General features: G+C 40.2%; 1 protein-coding gene across 1 annotated transcript in view; it reads left to right on the plus strand.

The window, feature by feature from the left end:
* cep128 (centrosomal protein 128) overlaps positions 1–26,892 on the plus strand; it is a 204,356-nt gene that overhangs the window by 61,156 nt on the left and 116,308 nt on the right. Inside the window, exon 9 of the mRNA XM_079831673.1 lies at positions 6,711–6,797. Coding sequence (XP_079687799.1) covers positions 6,711–6,797 — 87 coding nt within the window. The remainder of the gene's footprint in view (positions 1–6,710; positions 6,798–26,892) is intronic.

Below are 26,892 nucleotides of genomic sequence, written 5' to 3' on the forward strand. Positions count from 1 at the left end.
ACAGAATCTTCAAGCAGCAGACCTTTCAGATTTGGTGACGGTCAAATGGTACACTCCAACAAAAAGGTGAAGCTTCCTGCTAAGATCGGACAAACAAAATGTCACATTGAAACGGAAGTTGTTCCTGCTGATATTCCTTTACTGCTGAACAAAATGTCTCTAAAGAGAGCAGGAACTGTTTTAGACATGGAGAATGACAGAGTTGTCATGTTCAAGCAACCAGTGCCTCTTGAGCTCACTAGTTCGGGACACTATTGTGTTGACATTAGAGATGATAATACTGAAGCGAACACCAATGAAAGTGAAATCCTTGAAATCCGTGAAATCCACAGCAGAGATGTCTACAAAAGAGAAGCGTAAAGTTCTCCTGAAGCTCCATAAGCAGTTTGGCCACGCCTCCGCAGACCGGCTGCAGAGGCTCATCCTCAGCTCTGGAAATACTGACAAAGACTGTCCAGTTATTCTGCAAGAGATCATCCGTGACTGTGAGGTATGTCAAAGATATAGCAGGACCAAGCCCAGGCCTGCTGTTGGTTTGCCTTTAGCCTCAGAGTACAATGAGACGGTGGCAATGGATCTACATGAGCTGGAACCTGGCGTATGGTACCTCCACATCATCGACCACTTCACACGCTTCAGTGCTGGAAACATAGTGAGAACAAAGAAAGCCTCGGAGATCGTTAACTCCTTCATTCACTCGTGGATAAGTGTTCATGGTGCCCCCAAACGAATATACACAGACAACGGTGGCGAGTTCAACAACGAGGAGATGAGAGAGATGGCAGAAAAATTCAACACTGAGATGAAGACTACAGCGGGATACAGTCCTTGGAGCAACGGGCTGCTGGAGAGACACAACATGACACTGACTGAGATCCTCCTGAAGGTGAAAAGAGAAAACGGGTGTGGCTGGCAGACTGCTCTAGACTGGGCTCTAATGGCCAAAAACAGTATGATCAATGTGCATGGTTATAGTCCACACCAGCTTGTGTTTGGTCACAGTCCTAATCTTCCCTCAGTTTTGGTTGATAAACTGCCTGCTCTAGAGAGCACTTCTATGAGTACTAGAGTAGGACAGCATCTAGCAGCATTGCATGCTTCCAGAAGAGCTTTCACAGAGGTGGAATGCTCAGAAAGAATAAGAAGAGCTTTACGAAAGCAGGTCAGGCCTACAGATGAAAAGTATGAGACAGGAGACAGAGTGTACTACAAACGAGCAGACAGTACAGAGTGGAAAGGCCCTGCTGTTGTTATCGGTCAGGATGGCTCTGTAGTGTTTATCAGACATGGTGGGATTCTTGTCAGAGTACACCAGTCCAGGCTGAATAAAGTCAATGCACAGGATGAGGATAAACCTGTACTACCTGATATTCCTGAAAATAGTAAAGAAAAGGCAAATGTAATGCACACTGATGTGTCAGAGAATTCAGATGATGAAATGAGTGTTAATGGAGACGTGCAAATCCCTGAAAACACAGAAACAGATGATAGAGAAGACAGTGAGACAAACTAATGAGACAGAGAGTGATGCTACTAATACAGTGGCTTCCACTGGTGTCAAACTGAGAACAGGTCAGACAGTGACGTTTACAAACAGAGATGATGGTATTAAGCACACTGCCAGAGTTTTAGGCAGAGCAGGAAAAGCAAAAGGGCAATATAAAAACTGGTACAATGTGCAGTATCTTGAACCAAATAGCAGCGAAGGTCAAAAGGAAGCTTTAGACATGTCACAAGTTGATGATCTTCTCACTGAATGTGATGACACCGATGCTGATGTACTCATTACCAAAGACATCTCTTTTGATCTTGCTAAACAGCAAGAGATTGAAAACTGGCAAATGAATGATGTTTACGAAGAGGTCACTGACAGGGGTCAGAAATGTATTTCTACTAGATGGGTCTGTACGTTGAAGGAGACTTCTAATGGTATTGTTCCCAAAGCTCGCCTTGTGGCGAGAGGATTTGAAGAAGTCAATATTCATGAATTACAAAAAGATTCTCCCACATGTGCATCAGAGTCACTTAGGCTGCTGTTAGCTGTTATTTGTCAAAACAAGTGGAAAGTAAATTCTATGGATATTAAGTCTGCCTTTTTGCAGGGAATGGAACTCTCAAGAGACATTTACATTCGTCCTCCACCAGAAGCAGGTGTAAACAATGCATTGTGGAAACTAAAGAAATGTGTGTATGGACTTGCAGACGCTTCCCTCTACTGGTACAACAAGGTCAAAGAACTCATGCTGAACAGTGGTGGTAAAATGTCACGGGTTGATCCTGCAGTGTTTTATTGGCAGAATGAGCAGTCTGAGGTAACAGGAGTACTGGCATGCCATGTGGATGATTTTTTTTGGGCAGGTTCAGAGCACTTTGTAACTAATGTCATCCCTGTACTTAAATCTTCATTTCACGTGGGTCGTGAAGGGCATGACAGTTTTTCATACGTGGGGATGGACGTTGCAACTGTGGGTGGTGTAGTGCAGGTGCATCAGCACAGTTACATTGAAAACCTACAACCAGTTCACTTACAGGCAGCACGTGCTGTACAGAGAGAGGCTCCACTAAACGAGAAAGAAAGAGAACAACTCAGGTCCAAAATAGGACAAATTCTGTGGGTTGCTAAACAGACAAGACCAGATGTAATGTTTGACACATGTAGCCTAGCATCCAACATTAAGAATGCTACTGTTCAGTCCATACATGAAGTGAACAAAGTGATCCGTAAACTTAAGTCAGAGAAGGTCACACTTAAGTTTCAACACTTGGGCAACAGTGATGATTTGGGTTTGGTGGTCTTCAGTGATTCTTCACTGGGCAATCTTCCAGATGGAGGTACACAGGGAGGGGCTTTAATTGCTCTCATGGCAAAAACAGGAAAATTCTCTCCTCTGTTTTGGCAATCTAAGAAAATCAGACGTGTGGTAAGAAGCACGCTGGCAGCAGAAACCCTTGCCATGTCAGATGGTATTGACAATGCTATGTTCTTGGCTATGCTCTACTCTGAGCTTACCACTGGTAAAGCTGATCTTAATGCTCTCCCCCTTATTTGTGTTACTGATAACCATTCCCTGTTTGACGCACTTAAGTCTACAAAACAGGTCACAGAGAAGAGACTAAGATTAGAAATAAGCGGTGTCAAAGAGCTCCTACATGCTAACAAAATCAAAGAAGTGTGCTGGTCAGAAGGCAAGTCACAACTTGCTGACTGTTTGACGAAGAAAGGTGCTTCCTCACTTATGCTTCTTAAAGCGCTGTATGAGGGTGTATGGAAACTGTAATATCAGGACTATTGAGCATTTATCTTGGTACAGTTTTTTTGTTTAAATACTCAAGCTTACTTAAATGTTACTGTGTTCTGAAAACTGTTTTGTATTTGGTGACGGTGTTTAATATGTCAAAGTCACCCGTTCATTTTTTTTTATTTAAAGAAGAGAGGGAGATTGTTAACTTCATGTGCAAGTGAATGTATTATCGCGAGAGTCTACAAGAATGGATTATCGCGTGAGTCGGTGTGACTTGTTGTTTTTCTTCTTGTGGTTGTTATCGCGGGAGAACGGCTGGATGGTGTAATAAAAAAACTTTCTGTGGAACTACGTTTTATCTTCGGCTATTTTCACATAGTGTTATTCATTTGCCAATGTTTTAAAGGGGCCATATCATCATACATCTCCTTTTCCTTGATATTCTGGGCTAAATAATGTTGATGCACTATGAAAACATACTGTAACTTTCAGAACTCAAAACTCCCTCCCCAGTCCAAAAAGATATTTTAATGAAGCCAAGAACTTGATCTGAAATTACACAAGTTTCACATTTACATTAATATATGACCATCCATATAAGTCAACGATTTTTGTCGAGTGATCAGAAACTTGTTCATCTAATAAGGAGGTAATAAGGAAAAAGCAGAATAGACGCTATTATTTTGATAATCACTAACAATAATATGTGTGAATGTTCACTAAACTTTGTGCTATTCCTGGCTCGGTGTAGAACCTGGCACTCTCAGAAGTCTTAGAGAAGAATCCCATCATTTGAAACGAACATGCAGCTGAAGTTAGTTTTTGATAAGGTCATTGATCATTGAGGTCTGAGCCTGGTTGCATGAAAGCCTATAAAAGGTTAGTTCACCCAAAAATGAAAATTAGACCATGATTTACTCACCCTCAAGTCATCCTAGGTGTATATGACATTCTTCTTTCAGACGGATAAAATTTATATTAAATATGTTGTATTAAAAACGTCCTGGCTCTTCAAAGCTTTATAATGGCAGTGAATGGTTGTCGTTTTTGAAGTCCATAAAAGTACATCTATCCATAATATAACTGCTCCACACGGCTTCGGGGGGTTAATAAAGGCCTTCTGAAGCAAAGTGCTGTGTTTGTATAAGGAAAATATCCATATTTAAAACTTTATAGACTAAAATAACTAGCTTCTGGTGGTCAGCGCAATAAGGAACTTCAGTGTTGTTTCAAACTTTACAGACTTAAATATGAGGTAAATATTAAAATTATGAGGTTTGATAACAGGGGGAGGTCAGTGTTAGAGAACCAGTGATCTGGCAGAAACTTCAGAGGAGGTTCATGCTGTGCTCCTACCAGCAGGGGACAGTATATGCCTGTGTTTAGCTTCCATTAACAATTGCCCTACATATCTGAGAGGTGACTGATGAATGGAGCCTCATTTGCATCTCCACTGCAGTTTGCTAATGAAAAGGCGGTGTGCCTTAGGCCTTGGGAAATAATGCGTTTGTTTCGAAATTACGAGAAACAAACAAGACAAGCAAATCAGGACAGATAAACAAATGCTTAGTCACCAAAGAGCTGTTGAGAAAAACATTGTTTCGCTCTTTTGCACACCCATATGATCTAGACCACTGTTAGAGTGGTGAATGATGTCATCATAGCATTTCACAAAGTGATTTTAGACTATGAAATCCTTCCTCAAAACGCATACCTAATGGAATCAGTTGCATTGCCTGTGGCTAGGTGGCACCTTAATGTAATAAAATGGAAGTTGGGGTCTGTCTATGATACAATTAATCATATTAATTATGTTTCCCCTTCTGTAACCATGCATCTCTCTTACTTTAATGTTTGTGCATATCATTTCTGATGATAAATCGATTTCCTACTGTTTTGTACATGAATACATATAGCAAATTCATGTGCATATGCTTGCTGGTGATATGCATGCTGGCATGCAGATGATTCATCTCCAAATGCATGCTGGAATCATACATGCTGGGTTTTCACATTAAATGCCATGTGGCACATAATGTATGTGAGTTACTGTTGCAACACAAAGGATTTTACTCTTAAATCTGCAAAAGTGAATTAAATTGACTACAGTATAATTTTGTTCTCCCTTTTGTTTTTTAAACTCAGTCTAGTAGTTTACATCTTCTTTACATGCAATTACTCAGCGGTCTACTGAATACTAATTAGTGGTGCTTTCTAAGGCAAGCATCATTTAACAACTGCTTATGGTTAGGACTTTGGAATAAATCCCATGGCTTTTATTGCTGTCAGTCAACGTACAGTATAAGCGGTTTAGCATTGATAGAGTGGTGCCTACACTGTTTGTGCTCTAGACATGAATTCGTTTTTTTAAAAATTACTTTTCTAAGCAATCAGACTTGTGATTTTTGCTTGGTGAACTATAAAACGTGTGAAAGTGAGCTATATCTAGAGAACAGAATAACTTAGAGGTCTTGAGTGACATCTTTTGACAAAACCCAGTAGCATTGGGATTTTTTTAAGAAATGTTGACGATTTGTATTCTATTGAAAGCTTTATTATGTTATACGCTTGCATATAGTAAGATGCCCAATAATAAACAAAACCCTACTTGCCTTTTATTTCTGTATAACTTTTACTTTCATATGCACATTACAGTCATATTCTTTGTAAATACTTTCTTAAAAAAGCAATTTACAAGCGAGTCTGTGTTTGTGACACATACCTGCAAAAATACAAAAATGCAAACCTGCTGCCAATGTCAAAATTGTATTCCACCCATCCATCCATCCATCCATCCATCCATCCACACACACACACACACACACACACACACACACACACACACACACACACACACACACACACACACACACACACACACACACACACACACACACACACACACACACACACACACACACACACACACACACACACACACACTGTTTGTTTTTGTGAAATGTGAGGACATTCCATAGGCGTAATGGTTTTTATACCGTACAAACCGTATTTTCTATCCCCTTACACTGCCCCTGCCCCTAAACCTACCCCTCACAGGAGACTGCAGTTTACTTTCTGTGAAAACCTCATTCTGTATGATTTATAAGTATTTTGAAAAGTGAGGACATGGGGAACGTCCTCATATTTCACCCTCTTTTTGTAATACCTATGTCATACCCATGTCATTATACACATTTGTGTCCTGATATTTCACAAAAACATGCCCACACACACACACACACACACACACACACACACACACACACACACACACACACACACACACACACACACACACACACACACACACACACACACACACACACACACACACACACACACACACACACACACACACACACACACACACACACACACACACACACACACACACAACTAGTGGAAGTTAACAGAAAGGCTGCTAATCTTTTTGTTCTTTTTCTCTCCATGTCGGCTCTGTACTCAAAGGCTTTGAGAAGACATGACACCCAAAGCCCGGAGGATGATGAGGCCTTCAGAAACAGACTGCAGAGATCAGAGAACGAGAGAAGCAAGGTGTGTTTGTCTTTGATATTGACTTTGCATAAATGGCATAAATTTATTATTAATCTCAATGCCTCATATGCTATTCAGATCAGTTTATGTAAGCTGTGATTACATCTAATGTGGTTCTGTACATTTGAAACTAAACAATCATTTAAGTTTCGTACCACAGGGTTTTCATTTATCATTAACTTTAATGCAATTTTAAAAAAAAATCTGTAGCACTTTGAGATTTTTTTTAATGTAAAGTGCGTTACAAATAAAATGTATTTATTATTATTATTATTATTATTATTATTATTATTATTATTATTATTATTATTATTATTATTATTATTATTATTATATAGCATATTTGATCCTGTAACAGTGCTAACTGTAGTAATGCACTGTTGATGTAATGCATCTGTTGAAGCAGATTAGGAAAGCTTTTCAGCACCCAAGTATGTTTAGTAATTTTAATAAAAAAAAAAAACGTTTTGGAGAAGAAAATCATAGAAACGATTTAGAAATCATTCTATAAATAATATTAATAATAATAATAATAATAAAACAATAATAATAATAAAACTAAATAAAATAATAATAAATAAAATAATAATAAAACTAAAAAATAATAAAAATAAAAATAATAATAAAACATTCTATAAATAATATTAATAATAATAATAATAAAACATTTATATATATATATATATATATATATATATATATATATATATACATATATATACATATACATATACATATACATATACATATATATATATATATATATATATATATATATATATATATATATATATATATATATTGATTGAAGCGGGTTGAAGCGACCCCAATTATGTGATATACAAACCCAGGAATGCGATTTTTTAGCTGCCAGCCCTGCCAAAATAACACATATTTTACCCCCCAAATGCCTTTTTTTCCCCCGGAGAACCCCCCCAGGAAAGCTATTGGGCTTGTTTTTGGCTAGTTTTGAGGAACGTTAGCAATTGGGCGGGTTTTGTTGTAAAAACTTGGCAACCCTATACGTTACACTGCACGCACGCTGGAATAAGTAGCCTTACGTTAGAGGAACAAGATTAGTGTAAACGATCTTTGCCGGTGTTGTAAAAAAAGAATTTAAGGATACACAGAGTACTTACCAACACGATCATCATTTCTGAGAGAAATAGTAAAGGTGAATGCATATACGAACAAGTTCTCCGTTTAGGATTAGAACAAATTCAACCCAAGCGGCTTTTGATGACGTGGATGATTACGTTAGTGTTTATCATCTGTCCATCATCGTCTAAAGCCCGCCCTGGCAATTTCATTGGTCCGAACAATTTCTGTTCGGGCATAATTACTTCTCTACCGATCAATTCCAGACCGAACTGCCCGAGTAAAAATGTTGTGGGCGGGGCTAAGTTCGGCTGGCATCCAGGCTAGAATTGCGGTTCCCTTTCGAGGGAACTCGCAATGCATTGAGACGACACTTTGGGGATACTCCCTTAGCACTAGCGAATCTGAAGTCAGAATGACAACTAGGCCAATCCGATTGGCGTGCGTGATGACGTAACTGTGACGGCATACCCAGAAGTATAAAAGGGGAGCTGGAACGTAATGTTGGCAGTTAATGCTCTTCAGCATAGCGCTCTCTGTTGAAAACAATTGTCTGTCTATTTACTGTTGTTCTGTCAGAGTGAAAGCAAAAGTGTGTGAATGATGAAGATAAGAGAGTTTAAGCAGTGTGTGCATCCATGTCCCTGTTACATGTTGGGCTCGGATGCACACCTGCTGTGTGTGCAGTGTCTGGGTGAAAGCTGACACTCAGGCTGCTCCGCTCTCGGCTGGCCGTGTTCGATAGACCGGCCAGCCTCGTGAGCCCCGTGGATCGGTCCCGCATCCGCCGAGGCAGTAGCGTGTTGACGCCTTCTCAGAGAACTGTGTTCCTGGGAGTCGTATGGGATTCTCTACGTTGTGGGCACAATTGTCTCCCGAACGTATCGAGTCCATACGGGCGGTGGTCTCTAAAATGAAGCTAGGCCACAGCATCACTGTGAAGCAGTTTAAGGACTGCTGGGGCTCATTGCGGCTGCGTCCAACAGAAGATCTCTTGGCCTGCTGCATGAGACCCTTACAGTGGTGGCTGGGAATCAAGGGGTTTTCCTCGAGGGGAAAACCATTCTGTATGATCAGGGTAACGCGCAGATGCCTTCGTTCCCTAGTCATTTGGAAGAAACCTTGGTTTCTGTCCCAAGGGCCAGTGTTGGGAGCGTTCTGTTGCCGGGAATCTGTTTCAACAGACGCCTCCCTCACTGGTTGGGGCACGGCAGGGGGGTTTGAGGTCGCGCCCTCTTTGCAGACTGGCGCATCAAATCCTCCTGTGGTCCCAAGGGAAACTGTTGTCCATCAGGGCAATGTATGTCCCGGGGGTCCAAAATCAGGGAGCAGACATCCTGTCGAGGCAGGGGCTGAGGCCCGGGGAGTGGCGACTCCACCCAGAGGTGGTGGAGGCCATATGCAAGAGGTTTGGCCCAGTGGAAGTGGATTATTTGCGTCTCGAGAGACGTCCCACTGCACACTGTGGTTTTCCCTCACGCATCCAGCGCTGGGGTTGGATGCCATGGTTCAGACGTGGCCGAGGCTGCGTCTGTACGCATTTCCCCCGATTGCTCTGCTCCCGGGAGTCCTGGAGAGGGTCAGGCGACAGGGGGTCAGTCTACTTCTGGTAGCACCCCGTTGGCCGACTCGAGTCTGGTTCTCGGATATCATAGCTCTGCTAGCAGGTCAGCCGTGGGAGATTCCTCTGAGGGATCTCCTATCTCACGCGGCGGGTACAATATTTTACCCCCGCCCGGAGATTTGGAACCTGTGGGTCTGGCCCCTGGGGGACCAGGTACCTAGAGGCTGGCCTATCGGCAGAGGTGATAGAGACCTTACTCAGTTCCAGGGCTCCGTCTACGAGGAGACTGTACAGCCTCAAGTGGAATGTATTTTCCACTTGGTGCAGGGAGCGTGAGGTGGACCCAGTTAACTGCCCAGTGGCTTCAGTGCTGGAGTTCCTCCAAGATCGCTTCTCTGCAGGGCTTACCCGTCCACACTCAAGGTGTACGTGGCTGCCATTGCGGCTTTCCACACTCCTATGGGTGATGGGCCTCTGGGTAGGCACCAGCTGGTTGTACAATTCCTCCGTGGGGCTCGGAGGATGAGGCCTGCGGCTCGTTCCAGAGTTCCAACCTGGGACCTGGCAGTGGTTCTCGAAGGCTTGGCTGAGGCCCCCTTCGAGCCATTGGAGTCAGCTGAACCAAAGAACCTGACCCTTAGGGTGTACTCACACTAGCCAGTTTGAACCGTGCCCGAGTGCGTTTGACCACCAAAGCGCGGTTCGTTTGACTAGTGTGAGTGATCCGAACTGTGCTCGGGCGCGGCTCGATTAGCCGGCCCTGGCCCGCTTGGAAGAGGTGGGCCAGAGCACGGTTCAGTTGGACTCGGGCGCGGTTCGCATGCAGTGTGAGCGCTAACCGTGCTGGAGCACGGAACAGCTGCGCGCTACTATCAACATTACAACAGCAAACACCAAACTATTACTACTTGGATACACTTTTCAATTAATTCAATTATATTTAGGTTTATAATGGTTCTGGTTCTCACCTTATTGATGAACATGAATTGAAGTTTGCGGGTAAAGCTGCAAATTCCTCCGTCAAAGTCAGCTGCCTCCGTAATAATCTTCTGATATGTGCAGTGCAATCAAGTGAAAATCGCTACGCGGCATAAATTATAAATGTATTAGGCAGTCTATTAGCGAAAGCGCTTTTCTTCCTGTCTTCTTCAAAACAAAAAGTTGCATCGTGAATGACTTGAGCGTGCTCCGGCCCGGTACGTTAAGTGCAATGTGAGTGCAGGCCAGCGGGGGAGTGGGGAGGGGGGACAATCGCGCTCGGGCACGGTACAAGGCAATCGTGCCTAGTGTGAGTACACCATTAAGGTGACTTTTCTCCTCGCCATTACCTCTCTCAGGAGAGTGGGAGATCTCCAGGCCTTGGCGGTAACTCCAACCTGCCTGGAGTTTGCCCCAGGAGGAGTAAAAGCCATCTTACACCCTAGGCCGGGCTACGTGCCTAAGGCAATCAAGGGTGGTCAGGTCATTGGTTCTGCAGGCATTCCATCCTCCGCCTCACGTGACGGCGGAAGAGGGGAGGCTTCACCTACTCTGCCCGGTTAGGGCTCTCAGAGTTTATTTGGCGAAGTCTGCACAGTGGAGGAGATCGCAACAACTTTTGGTGTGTTTTGGCTCACCCAAGAAGGGATTGCCTGCGTCTACTCAGACAATCAGTAATTGGATTGTACAGGCAATTACCTAGCCTACCAGGGGCGCCTTCACCTGTGGCCGTGAGGGCTCATTCCACCAGAGGCATGGCCTCTTCGGTGGCCCTTCTTTCTGGGGTCCCCTTGCAGGATATCTGCGAGGCGGCCGGGTGGGCTACCCCACACACCTTTATCAGGTTCTTTAGCCTGGATCTCCCTACAACGCCTGGTGCTGGGGTGCTCCAGTCCTAGCTGTGCCCGGTCTCCGGCTTCACACTAGGGCAGGCGCTACCCTCGGTGTGGCCTAGTGGGGACTCGTTCCCCAAAGCGTTGTCTCGATGCAGTGCGAGTTACCTCGAAAGGGAACCGCTCGGGTTATGTATATAACCCTTGTTCCCTGAGAAGGAGAACGAGCACTGCATCCCGACGCCACACCTCGGCGCGCCTGGAGCGCCTGCTTCAGAGCAATTACTGCCGACATTACGTTCCAGCTCCCCTTTTATACTTCCGGGTATGCCGTCACAGTTACGTCATCACGCACGCCAATCGGATTGGCCTAGTTGTCATTCTGACTTCAGATTCGCTAGTGCTAAGGGAGTATCCCCAAAGCGTCGTCTCGATGCAGTGCTCGTTCCCCTTCTCAGGGAACAAGGGTTATTTACATTACCCGAGCACTTTTTTCGGTTTCGCATTTAATTAATTATTTTTCTACAAATTCTATAATTTGCCTCTATCCCAATATTGAACAACGCGACATACATTCACATCACACGTTAGTGGTAGAGTTATACTCACGGAACACTATAGTTATTCACAATCACGAAAGTTCATTATTTGCATGCGTTTTAAAGCCTTGCCGGTTTCATTCGCGTGCACGGTTTTAACATGCGCTTTTCAGAGCGCGCGCACTAAAAGCCTGTCAAACACGTGGATACTGAACTAAGTAGTCGTCTTACTGCGTTAATACTGTCAAATACACACATGGTTAACATAAACACAGTCGATTATGTCTAAAGTGAAAGTAAAATCGCAATCGTGTCTGTATATGAGATGTGTAGAGGTCTTAAACTGACAGCAGCGCAGCCAGTGAACACGCTGTCCTTAAAGGGACAGTTCACCTATAAAATTATGTCATTATTTACTCACTCTAATATTGTTTCAAACCTGTATTCATTTCTCGATGACATAATTTTCAGTTTTGAGTGAAATATCCCTTTAATGTTAATACAACAACAAAAGACAGAGAAAATCTCTCACTGCTCTTGACTGAAAAACTAATACAGTAGCTAAGAATCAATGTATAAGTCTATGTAGTGTTTTATTTTTACATTTATTCATGCAATTTCATACTTAAATGCTGCTGTACAGCTCTTAGCTGCCAGTGTAAATCTTTATATATATTTATTTTATATTATCCAATACACTAGGAATGTGTACAAGGTTTTTTTTTTTAAGTAAAGTTTTAAGTTTAAGTAAGGTTTTTCAATTCTTTTAAGTAAAATAAAGAAATAGTATTGCAATAAAAAAATAGTCTTTTTTCTCTTTAACCTCATGTGGTTCCTGTCGCCTAAGAATAGAATAACAAAAAATGTATGTGACAAGCCATCAGAACTGAACCGAACCGAAAACCGTGGGTAAAAACCGAGGTATGTATTGAACCGTGGACTATCTGTATTGTTGCATCCCTTCTATATATATATATATATATATATTAGTTTTCATAATTTTAAGGATTGTGTAATTGTTTTTGCCAGAATTTCTTGCAGATTATAATATCTTTTGATAATGTATAACATTTTCACTCTGCACTTTTCCCTAAAAACATGTATTCATTTAAAATTAAGATTGACTGCCATCATTACCATAACACAAAGTTATTTCAGTGCAAAGAACATTATTATTATCATCATCATTTTACATTGTAATCAGTGAGTTGCATTATTAGTTGTCATTATTAAACAACTCAATAATTTAGGAAAAATCAAATGTCTCTTTTGTTTTTAATCTGCCTTTATTGGCTGTGACATATGGCGAGAGACTTCATGTAGGATGCTCCACTTCCATTTAGTTGTCAAAATCAGCTACTGATAATGTGATCCGCAAAAATAATTTTGTTCAGTTCTATCTTAATTTCTACTCTTTCATGCGGCATTGTTAAACAATAAACCCGCATGATGGGTTATCACTGCTTTTCAGCACCCAAGTATGTTTAGTAATTTTCATTAAAATAAAAAGTTTTGGAGAAGAAAATCATAGAAACGATTTAGAAATCATTCTAGAAATAATAATAATAATAATAATAATAATAAAACATTTATATATATATATATTTGTTTTCATAATTTTAAGGATTGTGTAATTGTTTTTGCCAGAATTTCTTGCAGATTATATTTTTTGATAACGTATACAATTTTCACTCTGCACTTTTCCCTAAAAACATGTATTCATTTAAAATTAAGAATGACTGCCATCATTACCATAACACAAAGTTATTTCAGTGCAAAGAACATTATTATTATCATCATCATTTTACATTGTAATCAGTGAGTTGCATTATTAGTTGTCATTATTAAACAACTCAATAATTTAGGAAAAATCAATGTCTCTCTTGTTTTTAATCTGCCTTTATTGGCTGTGACATATGGCGAGAGACTTCATGTAGGATGCTCCGCTTCCATTTAGTTGTCAAAATCAGCTACTGATAATGTGATCCGCAAAAATAATTTTGTTCTGTTCTATCTTAATTTCTACTCTTTCATGCGGCCTAGTTAAACAATAAACCCGCATGATGGGGTATCACTGCTTGGTGGGCTTTATAAGCTGAAACTCAGAACACCTGGAGTATTTATGTGAAAGGCTTAAGTTGAGACACACTTTAAAAGTGCAACTTCGTCAGGTGAAGAACCCAATACACTCACAGCGAAGTTCTTTTTCTTTCTTCCTTGAGTAAAAATAAGTGAAATGCATTTATTGTAGAAAAAAAGATTGACTGCTACAGTATCTCACTTATTTTGAAATAATAAGATCATGATTTCAGAACATATGATAAATGTTTTGAAATGGATAATGATTTTAGGTTGTCCTGAAATGCCCCTAATGGAAGACTTTCATCTTTGAACGATACTCAATACTTTTTCGAGACCCTTGCCAAGTTAACAAGATTTCCTCAATTGGATCCGAGATTTTGTTCAGTAGTTTTAAATCAGTGAGCCTCTTCTTGTTGGCATCTCACAAGCTAATTTTCATTCTTGAGCTTCTTTTAGACAGTTGTAGGGGAATTAGAGGGAGTTGGGGTGGGCAGCCATGTCTTTCAGGCAGTTTTTCTGGCAATTTTATTATGAAATTCATACAATAAATTCTGCTTTGGTGCTCTTTAATGTGGTGGACTGGAAGCTGTAGCCTCAGTTTAGACAAAGCAGCAGCACAGAGTGCACGTGAACTGATCATCTCTTCCGCTTTACTACTAGTTACAACATGAAATAAACGTTAATCAACATCATAAAGTAAAAATTACATTACAACTTACTGAAACCCATATAATGTCTCATGTAACCATTTAGTGTTTCAACCAATGAAAGATGACAATAACACAGCTTGTGAACAATATCACATATTGTTACATTTACCTCAGAGAAAATATTCATTAAACGTCTAAAAACTTGTTAGTCAGCTAAAAACAACTAACTCTAGAGAGGAACATTTTGCTAAATAAATGCACTTTATATAAAAAAAAAAAAATAATATATATATATATATATATATATATATATATATATATATATATATATATATATACAGTGGTTAAAGTGGGATTTGGCAGGTGGGGGAACCCTCAACATTTTGTGTTGGTGCAACAGGGAAAAATAACTCACCGTGGGACAACATATTGAGTATTGTGGTATAGCAATACTTTTTTGGGACAAGAGTGTCACTGTGGCACAAATACTTATTTACTTGATATTTTAATGGTTTTATTTTGGTCCATCTACATCTACACTGATATGATGATGATACTATGTTAAAACTGCTGAGCAATATGGAACACAACTTTGTTTTTCACAATGTAAATTCAAACCTAAAAATGGGAAGTCCAAAACTGACTCAAATTTAGCACACCAAAATGTATGATGGTCCAAATATTGTGGCTATTCTCACATCCAGTCAAAATAGCTCCCATATTGACTGGTACTGTGACTTGTTTTGTTCTTTTAACTCTACTGCAACCAGACCCGGATTATGAACACGTAGGGCCCTGGGGCTACAACAAATCCAAGGGCCCCCATCTTGGTGCCACAACGTCTTCTACCACAGAAATAATTTTATTTAAAAAAAACAAAATCTTCAAAGCACAGAGATACAATGAGTATGTACTGTCTGAATATTCAATTTTAATATTAAGAAGGCCTATATATAAAAATTCCTGGCTGCAACACATTAACAGCATAAATGCATGAACTCCAGATAGGAAGTCAAAGCAAAATAGCAACAACTTTCTTGTTTTCAGAAATAGCAACAACTTTTGAGCATATACAACTGCCTTACGGAGTTTTAAAACCAGTGAGGTCCCAAATTGGAGTTATTTTGGGGGGCATGGTCCCCCATGAAAATGTAGATTTCTCTGATCTACATATGTGCATTTTAAGATGTTTGAAGGCAAAGAAAAGAATAATAAAAAGCTTTTAAAACCATGTTAGTGGGCAGTAGATTATCTGTCATAACTGCTCTCTCCTCATTTCATCACTCTCTCATTTCTATCACTCTCCTCATTTCCATCACTCTTTCACTCTTTCTTTTTCTGACCTAGTTAATGCAACCTAACAATAATTTAATTAAAAAAGTGTTTTATGTGTATGCCATATTAAAGAGATGTGTTTTTAGTCTAGATTTAAACTGACAGAGTGTGTCTGCTTCCCATACAATGTTAGGAAGACTGTTCCAGAGTTTAGGTTCTAAATAGGAAAAAGATCGACCGCCTGCAGTTGATTTCGATATTCTCGGTATTATCAACTGGCCAGAATTTTGAGACCGCAATAGACTTGATGGAGTATAATGTGTTAAGAGCTCGCTCAAGTACTGAGGAGCTAAACCATTTAGTGCTTGTAAGTAATAAGCAAGATTTTAAAATGTATGCAATGTTTAATAGGGAGCCAATGCAGTGTTGACAGAACTGGGCTAATATGGTCATACTTCCTGGTTCTAATAAGAACTTGAACTGCTGCGTTTTGGACAAGCTGGAGTTTGTTTATTAAGCGAGCAGGGCAACCACCCAGTACAGCATTGAAATAATCTAGCCTTGAGGTCATGAACTAACTGTTCAGCATTTTGCATTGAGAGCATGTGTTGTAATTTAGATATATTTTTAAGATGGTAGAATGCAATTTTACAGATGTTAGAAACGTGGCTTTCAAACGAAAGATTGGTATCAAAGATTACAGATTTGACAGAGCAGCCATCAAGTGTTAGTGTGGAGTTTTTTTGTCCAATAATTAAAACATTATTTTTTTCTGAATTGAGTTGCAGGAAATTACTGGTCATCCAATGTTTTATATCAGCTATGCATTCCGTTAATTTTGTGAATTGGTAAAGTTTCTTCAGGGCGTGAAGAAATATAGAGCTGAGTATCGTCAGCATAACAATGAAAACTAACGCCATGCTTCCTAATGATATCTCCCAGTGGTAGCATGTACAGGGTGAAAAGCAGCGGTCCTAGCACTGAGCCCTGGGGTACTCCATACTGAACTTGTGATCGGTGTGACATCTCTTCATTTACTGCTACAAACTGATAACGGTCACATAGGTATGATTTAAACCATGACAAAGCATTTCCACTAATGCCTACATAATTTTCGAGTCTATTCAAAAGAATGTTGTGGTCGATAGTATCGAATGCAGCGCTAAGATCGAGTAACACTAATAGAGAGATACAGCCACGATCCGATGATAAGAGTAAATCATTTGTAACTCTGATGAGAGCATTCTCAGTACTATGATACGGTCTAAAACCTGACTGGAAATCCTCACAGATACCATTTCTTTCTAAAAAGGAACATAATTGTGAAGACACTGCCTTTTCAAGTATTTTTGACAGAAAGGGTAGATTTGAGATTGGCCTGTAATTGACTAATTCTCTAGGATCAAGTTGCATTTTTTTAATAAGTGGTTTAATAATAGCCAACTTAAAAGTGTTTGGTACATATCCTAATGACTAATGATATTAAGAAGAGGATATATGACCTCTGGTAGCATCTCTTTTAATAGCCTAGTCGGTACAGGGTCGAGCATACATGTTGTTGATTTTGATGATTTAATTAGTTTAGCCAATTCCTTTTCTCCTATAGCAGTGAATGAGTGTAATTTTTCCTCAGTGACACTACAATGCTTTGTGTGATGTGATACTGTAGTAGACGGCTGCATGGTTAAGATTTTCTTCCTAATTTTATCAATCTTACATGTAAAGAAGTTCATAAAGTCATTACTGCTGTGCTGTTTACAAACATCAGAAGTTGAAGCTTTATTTTTGGTTAATTTAGCTACTGCATCGAATAAATACCTGGGGTTGTGTTTGTTTTCTTCCAAGAGAGTCAAGAAATAAGCAGATCTAACAGTTTTCTGTATGCGATCATGCGCTCTTTCCACAAATTACGAAAGATCTCTAGTTTTGTTTTCTTCCAGCTGCGCTCCATTTTTATGGCTGCTGTTTTTAAGGGCCCAAGTATGCTCGTTGTACCACGGCGTTGGACTATTTTCCTTAACATCTTATCTATGCACTGGATCGTGGGCTGGGCGGTTGACGTGAGTGGGCGTGTCTCTACTTTTATTTACTTTTGTTTTATACAATATTTTCAATCAACCATCACAAACTATGCATCATTTGAAAGCTAAAACACTCAAGATTCATGTTCTGAACTTGTTTTTGCAATAAATACACCAGAGAGGAAAGAGTTAAATTAAATGCTAACAGAACCGGCCATTTAAACATTAGCATAATATTAGCGGTACTCATCTTTCATCTCCTTTCGTTCAGATCAGATCGGACGAATCCAATAAATACATCTCTGTGTAAGGGTCCACTCTTCAAAATGCATCCCACTTTTTATTCCAAAACAACTAAAAAATAGGGAAAAACTAAAAATCCTCCGTTGTTTGCGAGAGAGTTTTGAGTTAGCGTAATCAATCATGTCCATTTTCAATTAAATATCGATTCTAATCCGTTTCTGGCAAACTCCCCCTGCAAGAATAGTCTCTTCTCCGTAATATAAACCCTCCCTCGTCTCTCTCCTTCAATCAGAGTCTGTCCTGTGATGCATCATATAGAGGAACGCCTTACAGGCTTGGTGAGCTGTCAATCATTGCGCCCATGGTTTTCGTTGGATAAAGGCACTCGGTGCCTAGCCAATGCCTTTCCAACAAAGGTTTGATTGATGGACTTAGTAACCAATCAAAAGGCATTATCTTGCGCAGTTTATGCAAGTAGGATTTGGTGAATACTACCATGAATACTACTAGTGCTTAGGCTTTCATAACATCGGCACGCGCCTGACAGTGTTGGCAGAAACTGCTGTGGAGTGTGCAGACTCTGACTGACACTTCTTATCAACTAAATTCGTTTTTTACACTTACCTTTTACACTTAATTTCTGTAAATAGTTGCTTTAGTTTTTCAGTAACTGTTTATCCATTATAATTAGCAGTTTATTTCAGGTTATTGCAGATTTATTTGAATGAAAAACTACTCTTTACAATTGCAAATGTTCTGAAATAAATGGCCTTTTTGAAAGGACGCCTAGACTTTTCTTGACATAAAAGCTTACAGAAGCTACATTACTGAGAGAATCATCCTCATATTTGAATCATGACATGATTAGACATTCCGTTTTATATTTAAGTTATTTTCAGGCTCTTAACATTAAATTCTCATATTTTTTTTTCCCTAAGTAAAAAAAAAAGAAAAAAGAAGTGAGTCACTTACATGTATATTTACATGTATATTACTCTGTTCCCATATTACTTTGAGTTATTATGACTCTTGGGTAGCAACATTTCAAGTGTCTAGTTTAAAATAAGACCAGGGGCCGGTTGCATAAACCGTTAAGACTAGTCTTACAAGTTAGACAGACATTTTTTTCTTTAGGACTGTTCATAACTTTTTTAAATCAGTTACATAAAAACATAGACTGGCCTAATTTTATACGAAAAGTAAGACTAAATGCCACTTGCCTAACTGCTAGTGGCTCATACTACATCTTAAGACACTTAACATAATGGCTTAGTTTATGCAACTGGCCTCAGATTTATGAATATAGGCCATAGGGTTTAAGAGCTGCAGACATTTTCATTTGGGTATGTCGTTTTCAAAAAATTCTCAAAAATAGGGGCGCAGGTTAAGAGGTTAATCTTCTTTAAGCGCAGGGGAGCAACTGTATCTAGAGTACTGGAAAAGAGAGAGTCAATAGTTTCTGTTGCAACATCGAGTTCTTCTAAGCTATCTGGGATGCTGAGGAGAAACGAGGGGGTTTTTTGAAACGAGGGGGTGGCTTTGCAACCTTAGCTAAATTAAGTATACATGATACTAGGTAATGAGCTGAGATATCATTGCTCTGCTGCAGAATTTCAACGGAATCAACATTTATTCCATGTGACAATATTAGGTCTAAAGTATGATTATGGCGATGAGTGGGTCCTAACATGTGTTTCCTAACTCCAATAGAGTTTAGAATGTCTTTAAATGCTAATCCCAATGCGTCTTTTTCGTTGTCTACATGGATATTAAAATCACCAACAATTAGTACTTTATCTACGGCCAGTACTAACTCTGATAGAAAATTTAGCAAATTCTTTGATAAAGTATGTATTATGCCCTGGTGGCCTGTATACAGTAGCTAACACAAATGTTAAACGGGATTTATCATTTACACTACATAACATTACATAAAGCACCAAAACTTCGAAGGAATTATATTTGAAACTAGACTTCTGAGTAATACTGAAGATACTGAAGAGTTCACTAAGCTATTCACATCCAAATCATTGTCTAAAGCTGTTACATCCTTACTACTCTCAGATAAAGTATGGATGCGTGTTTCTAATTCTGAAATCTTCTCCGTCAGCCTAACTATCTCCTACATTTATCACATGTGAAGCCCTGTTCGCCAACGGAGAAGCCTATACTAAACAAGCAGCATGCCGTGCAAGTGACAATGACAGGAGATTACATGGATTACCGTGTTTGTTGATTAATCCAATTTACCACAGTTGTTTGCTGGACACTATTTACTAATCCAACTCACCACGGTTGTTTAATGAACTCAGAAAAAAGGAGACCCGGGTGCAGAGATGACAAGCTAACAAGCTAGCGAAATGCTAACGTGTGATGGTGATTTAGATTAAAAGCTAGCGATGTCAAATGTAACGTGATAGGCAATATTTAAACAATACATGGTGATGAGTAAGTTATATTTAGCAGTAGAACAAAGAAAATATATCAAAATAGAGATTCAAAAGCAAGACTGTACAGAGCTACAAACATTACCAGGAGGCAGACAGGAGACATGAGCAGTCGATCAGGAGCAATTGATCAGGCAGGAGCAATCTCTCCTGAAGGCTATGAACGCTAGGTAAATAAGTTTAATAAATTAATTCACAATATGTGTACACTCACATTCATTATCTTATGCCTAATCTGATGAAATCGGTTTCGTTAATATCCTTTTTTAATTCAAAATGGTGAAATTAGACAAAATGTTATTAGTTTGCCTGATTATTTTAGTCGGTTGTTTAACTTTTCTATCCTAAAACAGCTGTCAAATATGAAATGTTTAGTTTAGCTACTTACATCTCGCATTGTTTCCTGAAGCGTTGCGTGAGCCTTCTGTGGACATAAAGCCCGCCTACTTAAATTTGATTGGTCATCTCAAATATTTTGACGAGCGGTGACCGACCACAGGCAGCTCAGATGAGATGATATCCTTGCAGCACTAAAATAGTGTTAAAGGGGTCTTGAACTGCATTGTTTTATTGTTTTATGATGTTTCCTGGGGTGCACTTATAATGTTAGAATGCTTTTTACATTAAAGTTTGTCATAATTTATAAATTAAAGGCATTTTTCCTTCCCTGATTTTAGCCTTCTGCTCTGAACACTCCGTTTTTAAGGGGCGTGTCTGCTGTGAGACTTCAGTGTAAACTCCCACTGCTGTGATTGGCTAACGTCTTTCCATTTGAAATGGTATTACTCTCTCTTAGCTCGTTTTTACTATTACAGCTCCTAATGGTTAACTAATCGTGAAAAGTGTTGCATCACATTTAGATCTATGGCATTATATTTAGATCTATGGCATTATATTAGGATCTTGGCATGAAAGCAGCGATCTCGTCATTGCAACTCAGTTTCTGTACACTAACGAATTCTTTCATCTTCACTAACAGTGCAAACGTGATATATTTAAGAGATTCGTTGAATAAAAAGGGAGTCACTGATAAACGCGTCACTTATAAACTCTCTCTGTTTGATTGACAGATTCAGCACGTGCTGCTTCAATGTTTGCAAAGGGAGCTTTCTTTGATCGCAACAACGCAAGTTGACGTTTAGTCACTGGTTTGATTTACTGACACATAGACAAAGAACATCTGACTACATGAATCATCACATTTCAGACCAGGCATTATAATTAACACAGTTACTTACTGAACCCAGTCACTGCACAATATTTTGTAATCCTCAACGGCATATTTATTGCTTTGTAGCTCGATCCTTTACTGCTTTAACCCCTCTGGCCTATGTTACATGCGCGAATCGGTGGGCAGGGCTAAACAGGCAGTGATGAAGTAGGCGTTGTTCTTTTTCTGAATTGATATTCTGAAATCGATCGTTTGCTGGGCCTGGTGTCAATAAAAGCTTTTCTTTGACTAACAAGGAAGTTTTCAGCTCTGAAACTTATAGGATATTCTTATATTACCATGACCTTTTATATATCAAAAGCTCAAGGGAAAGTTGATTTCTTAGTTCATGACCCCTTTAATACTCTATTAGTCGATTATTTCTCAACATTTATTATATAAACTCTAAAGTCTATAGTTTACCTCAACACTTAAGTTTACATGAAAAAACAAAACTTCAGTTTACATGGTCGGAGCTATTCCCTCTGGTTCAGCTAGTTTCACCACAGAGCCTTTACTGTACACATGATGTTGCGCTTGTATTCAAATAGAGTAAGCGACTGCCTGGCACTCGTTATCACTTCAATAGAGCAGCGAAAGTACTGAACAAGTTTGTCAGCGCTGTCGTGAGATGATCCAGCTGAAAGAAGAGATTAATTATCTTCTTCCAACGCTAACTTGACTGCCAACAACTCTCTGTTACCAATGTCATAGTAATGTTCGGCGGGGGATAGACGATGGGAGAAAAATACACAAGGGTTCATCTTGTCAGCTGTGGAAGAGTGTTGAGAAAGAACCTCCACCACAAACTGACGTGAAGGATCAGGGGCTTTCAGGATGGGAGCCGAAACAAAGCGGCTTTTCAGTTTGGAGAATACAGCTTCGGCTGTATCAGACCACCTGAACGTCGTTCTAGGGGAGGTCAAGGCAGTCTGAGGAGCTGAAGTTGCGAATAAAATGCTGATAGAAATTGGTAAACCCCAGAAACCTCTGTAGGGCCTTACGGGAATCTGGACTTGGCCAATCTACCACAGCCTTAACCTTGTTGGGATCCATGCGCACTCCCTCAGACGAGAAAAGGAAACCTAGGAAAGGAACAGACTGTACATGAAAAGCGCATCCTCTAGCAACCTCTGAAGTAGGGGTGTTGCAATTTACCGGTAATGGCGATAACCACAATATTTAAAATGAATAGGACTCTTAGATAGCATGACACATAAATGCTCCAGTCTCCCGAGTCCGACTGGAGCCCGTGTTTTTTTTTTTTTTTTTCCTATTAAACATTGTTGCAGCCATAAAAAATAGTTCAGCTTTGTTTGTAATGTCAAAGTAGTTATATATTTCATTTAGTTTCTTTATTAGCTCATTTGCAGTCAAAGATCGCAGACGGCCCCAGATTACTATTGCTCAACATTCACTGCTCATAACAACATCACACTCTAACTTCATCTGGACAAACTCAGTATCATTAGACAGATTAAAGACTACAGCTTCAATATTTGAACACTGTTTATGATAAAACTGGATTGCAGTGACATTGATTTCCTAATTTATGTCAGGAGTGCAAAATAACCAATCTGTAATGAACAATATTTTGAATGGAATATCACACGCAAATGAATTCTCTCTCGTCTGCAGCGGTTACGTTGTGTCCACACAGGCTGCAAATAATAGATTTCAGTTCAGCTCTTAGTTCAAAAGTGCACATGTTTGCAAAATATTTTGTCATACAGAATATAATTTCTATTAATTTCTCACTGAATTATCTGATCTCCATACAGCTGAAACATGTACCCAGCTCTCTCTGTCTCTCCTCTTCCTGATTTGCGTCAGATATGAGTAATCATGTGCTCATTCGTTGTCTAGAGCTCATCTTACCTGCTCAACCTTGCCCCCTGCATGACGCTCTTCTGTCTGTTTACTTCCTCATTCTGTCTCTGTGAAGAACGAACCAATTCTACATTTCTACGCGTGAACTAAGAAGCTAATAAACACACGATAACTATGGCATAAGGTTGTTGTGTGATTTTTCATGTTATTTTGGCTATTTTATATCAATAATGGATGTTTACATTATAACTGCTAGCAGGTGTAGCGATTAGCTCCATATGAAATGCTAAATATATATGTTTTGACATCCCCATATGAATGAAATCCCCATTATATCGCGACAGGAAGCTAATACAAACACTCGATGGTGCAGGCAAGGGGTTAAGTTAATTTAGAAAAAATGTTTGGAGCATTTTTTGTTTGTTAAATTAAAGTTTTTGTTTTTTAAAGTAACGACCAAGTGGCCGACAGTGAGTTAACCACGTTTGATAAATTTAGCCTCTCAAATAAACACTTGACTTGTCTTGCCTAAAATAAAATCTATAGATATAAAACACTTCAAGCATATCACAATGTTAGTTTAAATGTTTACTATCACCACCACAGTAAAAACACATTTTTGACAAGCTGAGGCAGACTGATGCTGCTCGCAGCTCGCAACTCGCAACGGTGCTCACAAACGAAACGGGCTATACAATATAAACTATTAAACAATAAAATAAAAATAAAAACATGCAGGTTGTCTTACCTTACACCTCTCCGCTAAATGAATATTAATCCGATCTTCAATTGCCGCGCTATAGGCTATACAAATTCAGTTCACGTCAAGGAAAGCAAAAGATTCAAGCTGCATTTATTTATCATCAGCTCATTTCAAGATCAATGGCCGCAATAGGAGAAAGAGTGACCTAAGCACTGGTAAGAGCATTTAGTCTCATTAGTTTTAATGAAGATGATTGTGTTTGAGCTTCTGAGACTACTCAGATTTGCGTGTTGGCTTAATGCTTTAGTGATAGCTACTCATTTGCGGTTATGCGTGTTACAGTAGCGCCGACTATGTCATATATAGCCTATAACACATTCACACGTTTATTTTTAACAATTTGCCACGAGTAAAATGTTTATATGTGGTTTAAACAACCAGATGCATTCACACTTGTCCAGTTTCGTCGGAAATGCATCCCAGATCACCTTCTGAATTGATTTGTTCGAGTGATTCGAAAGAATTTCGGAAGACATTTACTCCTGATCTCTTCACAATATTATAGATATCTGATCAGAGAAAATGAATGAGCCCCCAGTAATCAATGCACTGTCGCAGAGAACCATCCTTCTTTCCCACAAAAAAGAACCCCGCCCCCACTGGGGAAGAGTAAGAACGGATGAACCCGGCTGATAGAGAATCAGTAATGCATTTCTCCATGGCCTCCCTTTCTGGAACCAAAAGCGAGTATAACTTGCCCTAACCTGGTAACCTGATAGTAGCACAGTACCACAGTCATAGGGATGATGTGGAGGAAGAGAAGCAGCACGGGACTTACTGAACACTTGCTTCAGGTCGAGGTACTCTATGGGCACGTTTGACAAATTCACAGACTCATCCTGTAACACAGAATCAGACACAGACGAACATGCAGACACAAGACAAGAGGCATAACATTGATTGCTCCAAGCTGAGACAGAACTGTGGCCCTAGTCCACCCTAGGATTGTGTTGCACCAGCCAGGGATGACCGAGGACAATGGGAGCCAATGGAGAGTCCATGAGTAGGAACAGCAGTTTCTCCATGTGGTTGCCTGATGTAATAAGTGTAATGGGAGCGGTGGTGAGTGAGATGTTAGGTAGTTATTGGCCATTAAGAGCGTTGACCGAAATCTTGTGAGTGATGTGACGGGAATGTGAAGTTTATGAGCGAAAGTCAAGTCCGTGAAGTTACCTTCTGCTCCAGAGTCTAGTAAGGCCTGACAGTTGTCTGAGTGGACGAGCATCAACCCTTAAAGCCAACTCAATAAGTCCATTCAAACTTTGAGAGAGGTCCAGTGCGTAGATCTCCTTTTGGATGCGGTCAGCCAGCCCATGCAGGAACATGTCCCACTGCGCCTCCTCTTTCCAATGGCACTGCGGCCAGCATGCGAAACTCGATGGAGTAACCGGCTCTCCTTGGTGGAGATTGCCGATTTAGTCTGGCCGCCTCTCGCCCCACCACCGCACAGTCGAAGACTCTCTTCATCTCCTCTGAGAGTGCCTGGAACGAGGCGCAGCATAGGTCTTGATTCTCCCACACCACCGTTCCTCACAGAGCAATGTTAGAACAAAGGCCACTTTAGACTGTTCATTGTTGAATGTTTGCGGTTGTAGTGAAAAAAAAAAACATTGAGCACTTTGTTAGAAACGCTTTAAAAAAGTTTAGCTCTCCTGAATGCCCGCCTCTGGGATGGGCAAACGTGGCTCATGCTGACGACTGGGCTCCGGAAGAGTGGGTTGAACAGGTGGTGGGGGTTGCACAGCAGGAAGTTGTTGAATCTGTTGGGTGAGCTTGGACACCTGCGCCACCAGAGCTTGCACCACGCTCCGGGACACAAACTCACACAGATCTGTTGGACTCGCTGTATCCATGTTGAGGGTGAGATCGTTCTGTCACAAACAAATAAGCAGAGGATACAATTGCGAGTAACAAATAGTTTATTAACCACAAGGTGAGATAAGCAGGTTTGAACAGCACAGTGCAGACAACAGTCAATCTGGGTGGCGCAGGGACATTCATTGGGCAACCCGACTGTCGTGGAAGTAGCAGCAGAGAACAGAATCCACACGAACCCAGGTGTGGACCACAGATCTCCAGATGACATCCAAGGTAGAAATGGCAGAAGAAAGCTGGAAACTTCCAATCCAACACGAGGACATTGAAGCTCAGAAGTCAGTAGACAAGACACAACGTAGGGTAATCCAAACAACGACAACCACAAGACGAAGGACACAATAATAAATAGACAAGGCTGATTAGTTGCAGCTGATGACAATCTGATCGGTGGTAATCAGTGGCCGCGGGAATACCGTTTCCATGAAAGGGTGTACATGGTCTGCAACAATGCTTAGGTAGGTGGTACGTGTCAAAGTAACCTCCACATAGATGGCAGGACCCAAGGTTTCCCAGCAGAACATTGCCCAAAGCATCACACTGCCTCCCCTGGCTTGCCTTCTTCCCATAGTGCAAACTGGTGCCATGTGTTCCCCAGTTAAGCGGCACACACATACCCAGCCATCCACGCGATGTAAAGGAAGACGTGATTCATCAGACCAGGCCACCTTCTTCCATTGCTTCGTG

The sequence above is a fragment of the Gobio gobio genome, assembly GCF_949357685.1.
Source record: "Gobio gobio genome assembly, chromosome: 12".
NCBI classification, from domain to species: Eukaryota; Metazoa; Chordata; class Actinopteri; order Cypriniformes; family Gobionidae; genus Gobio; species Gobio gobio.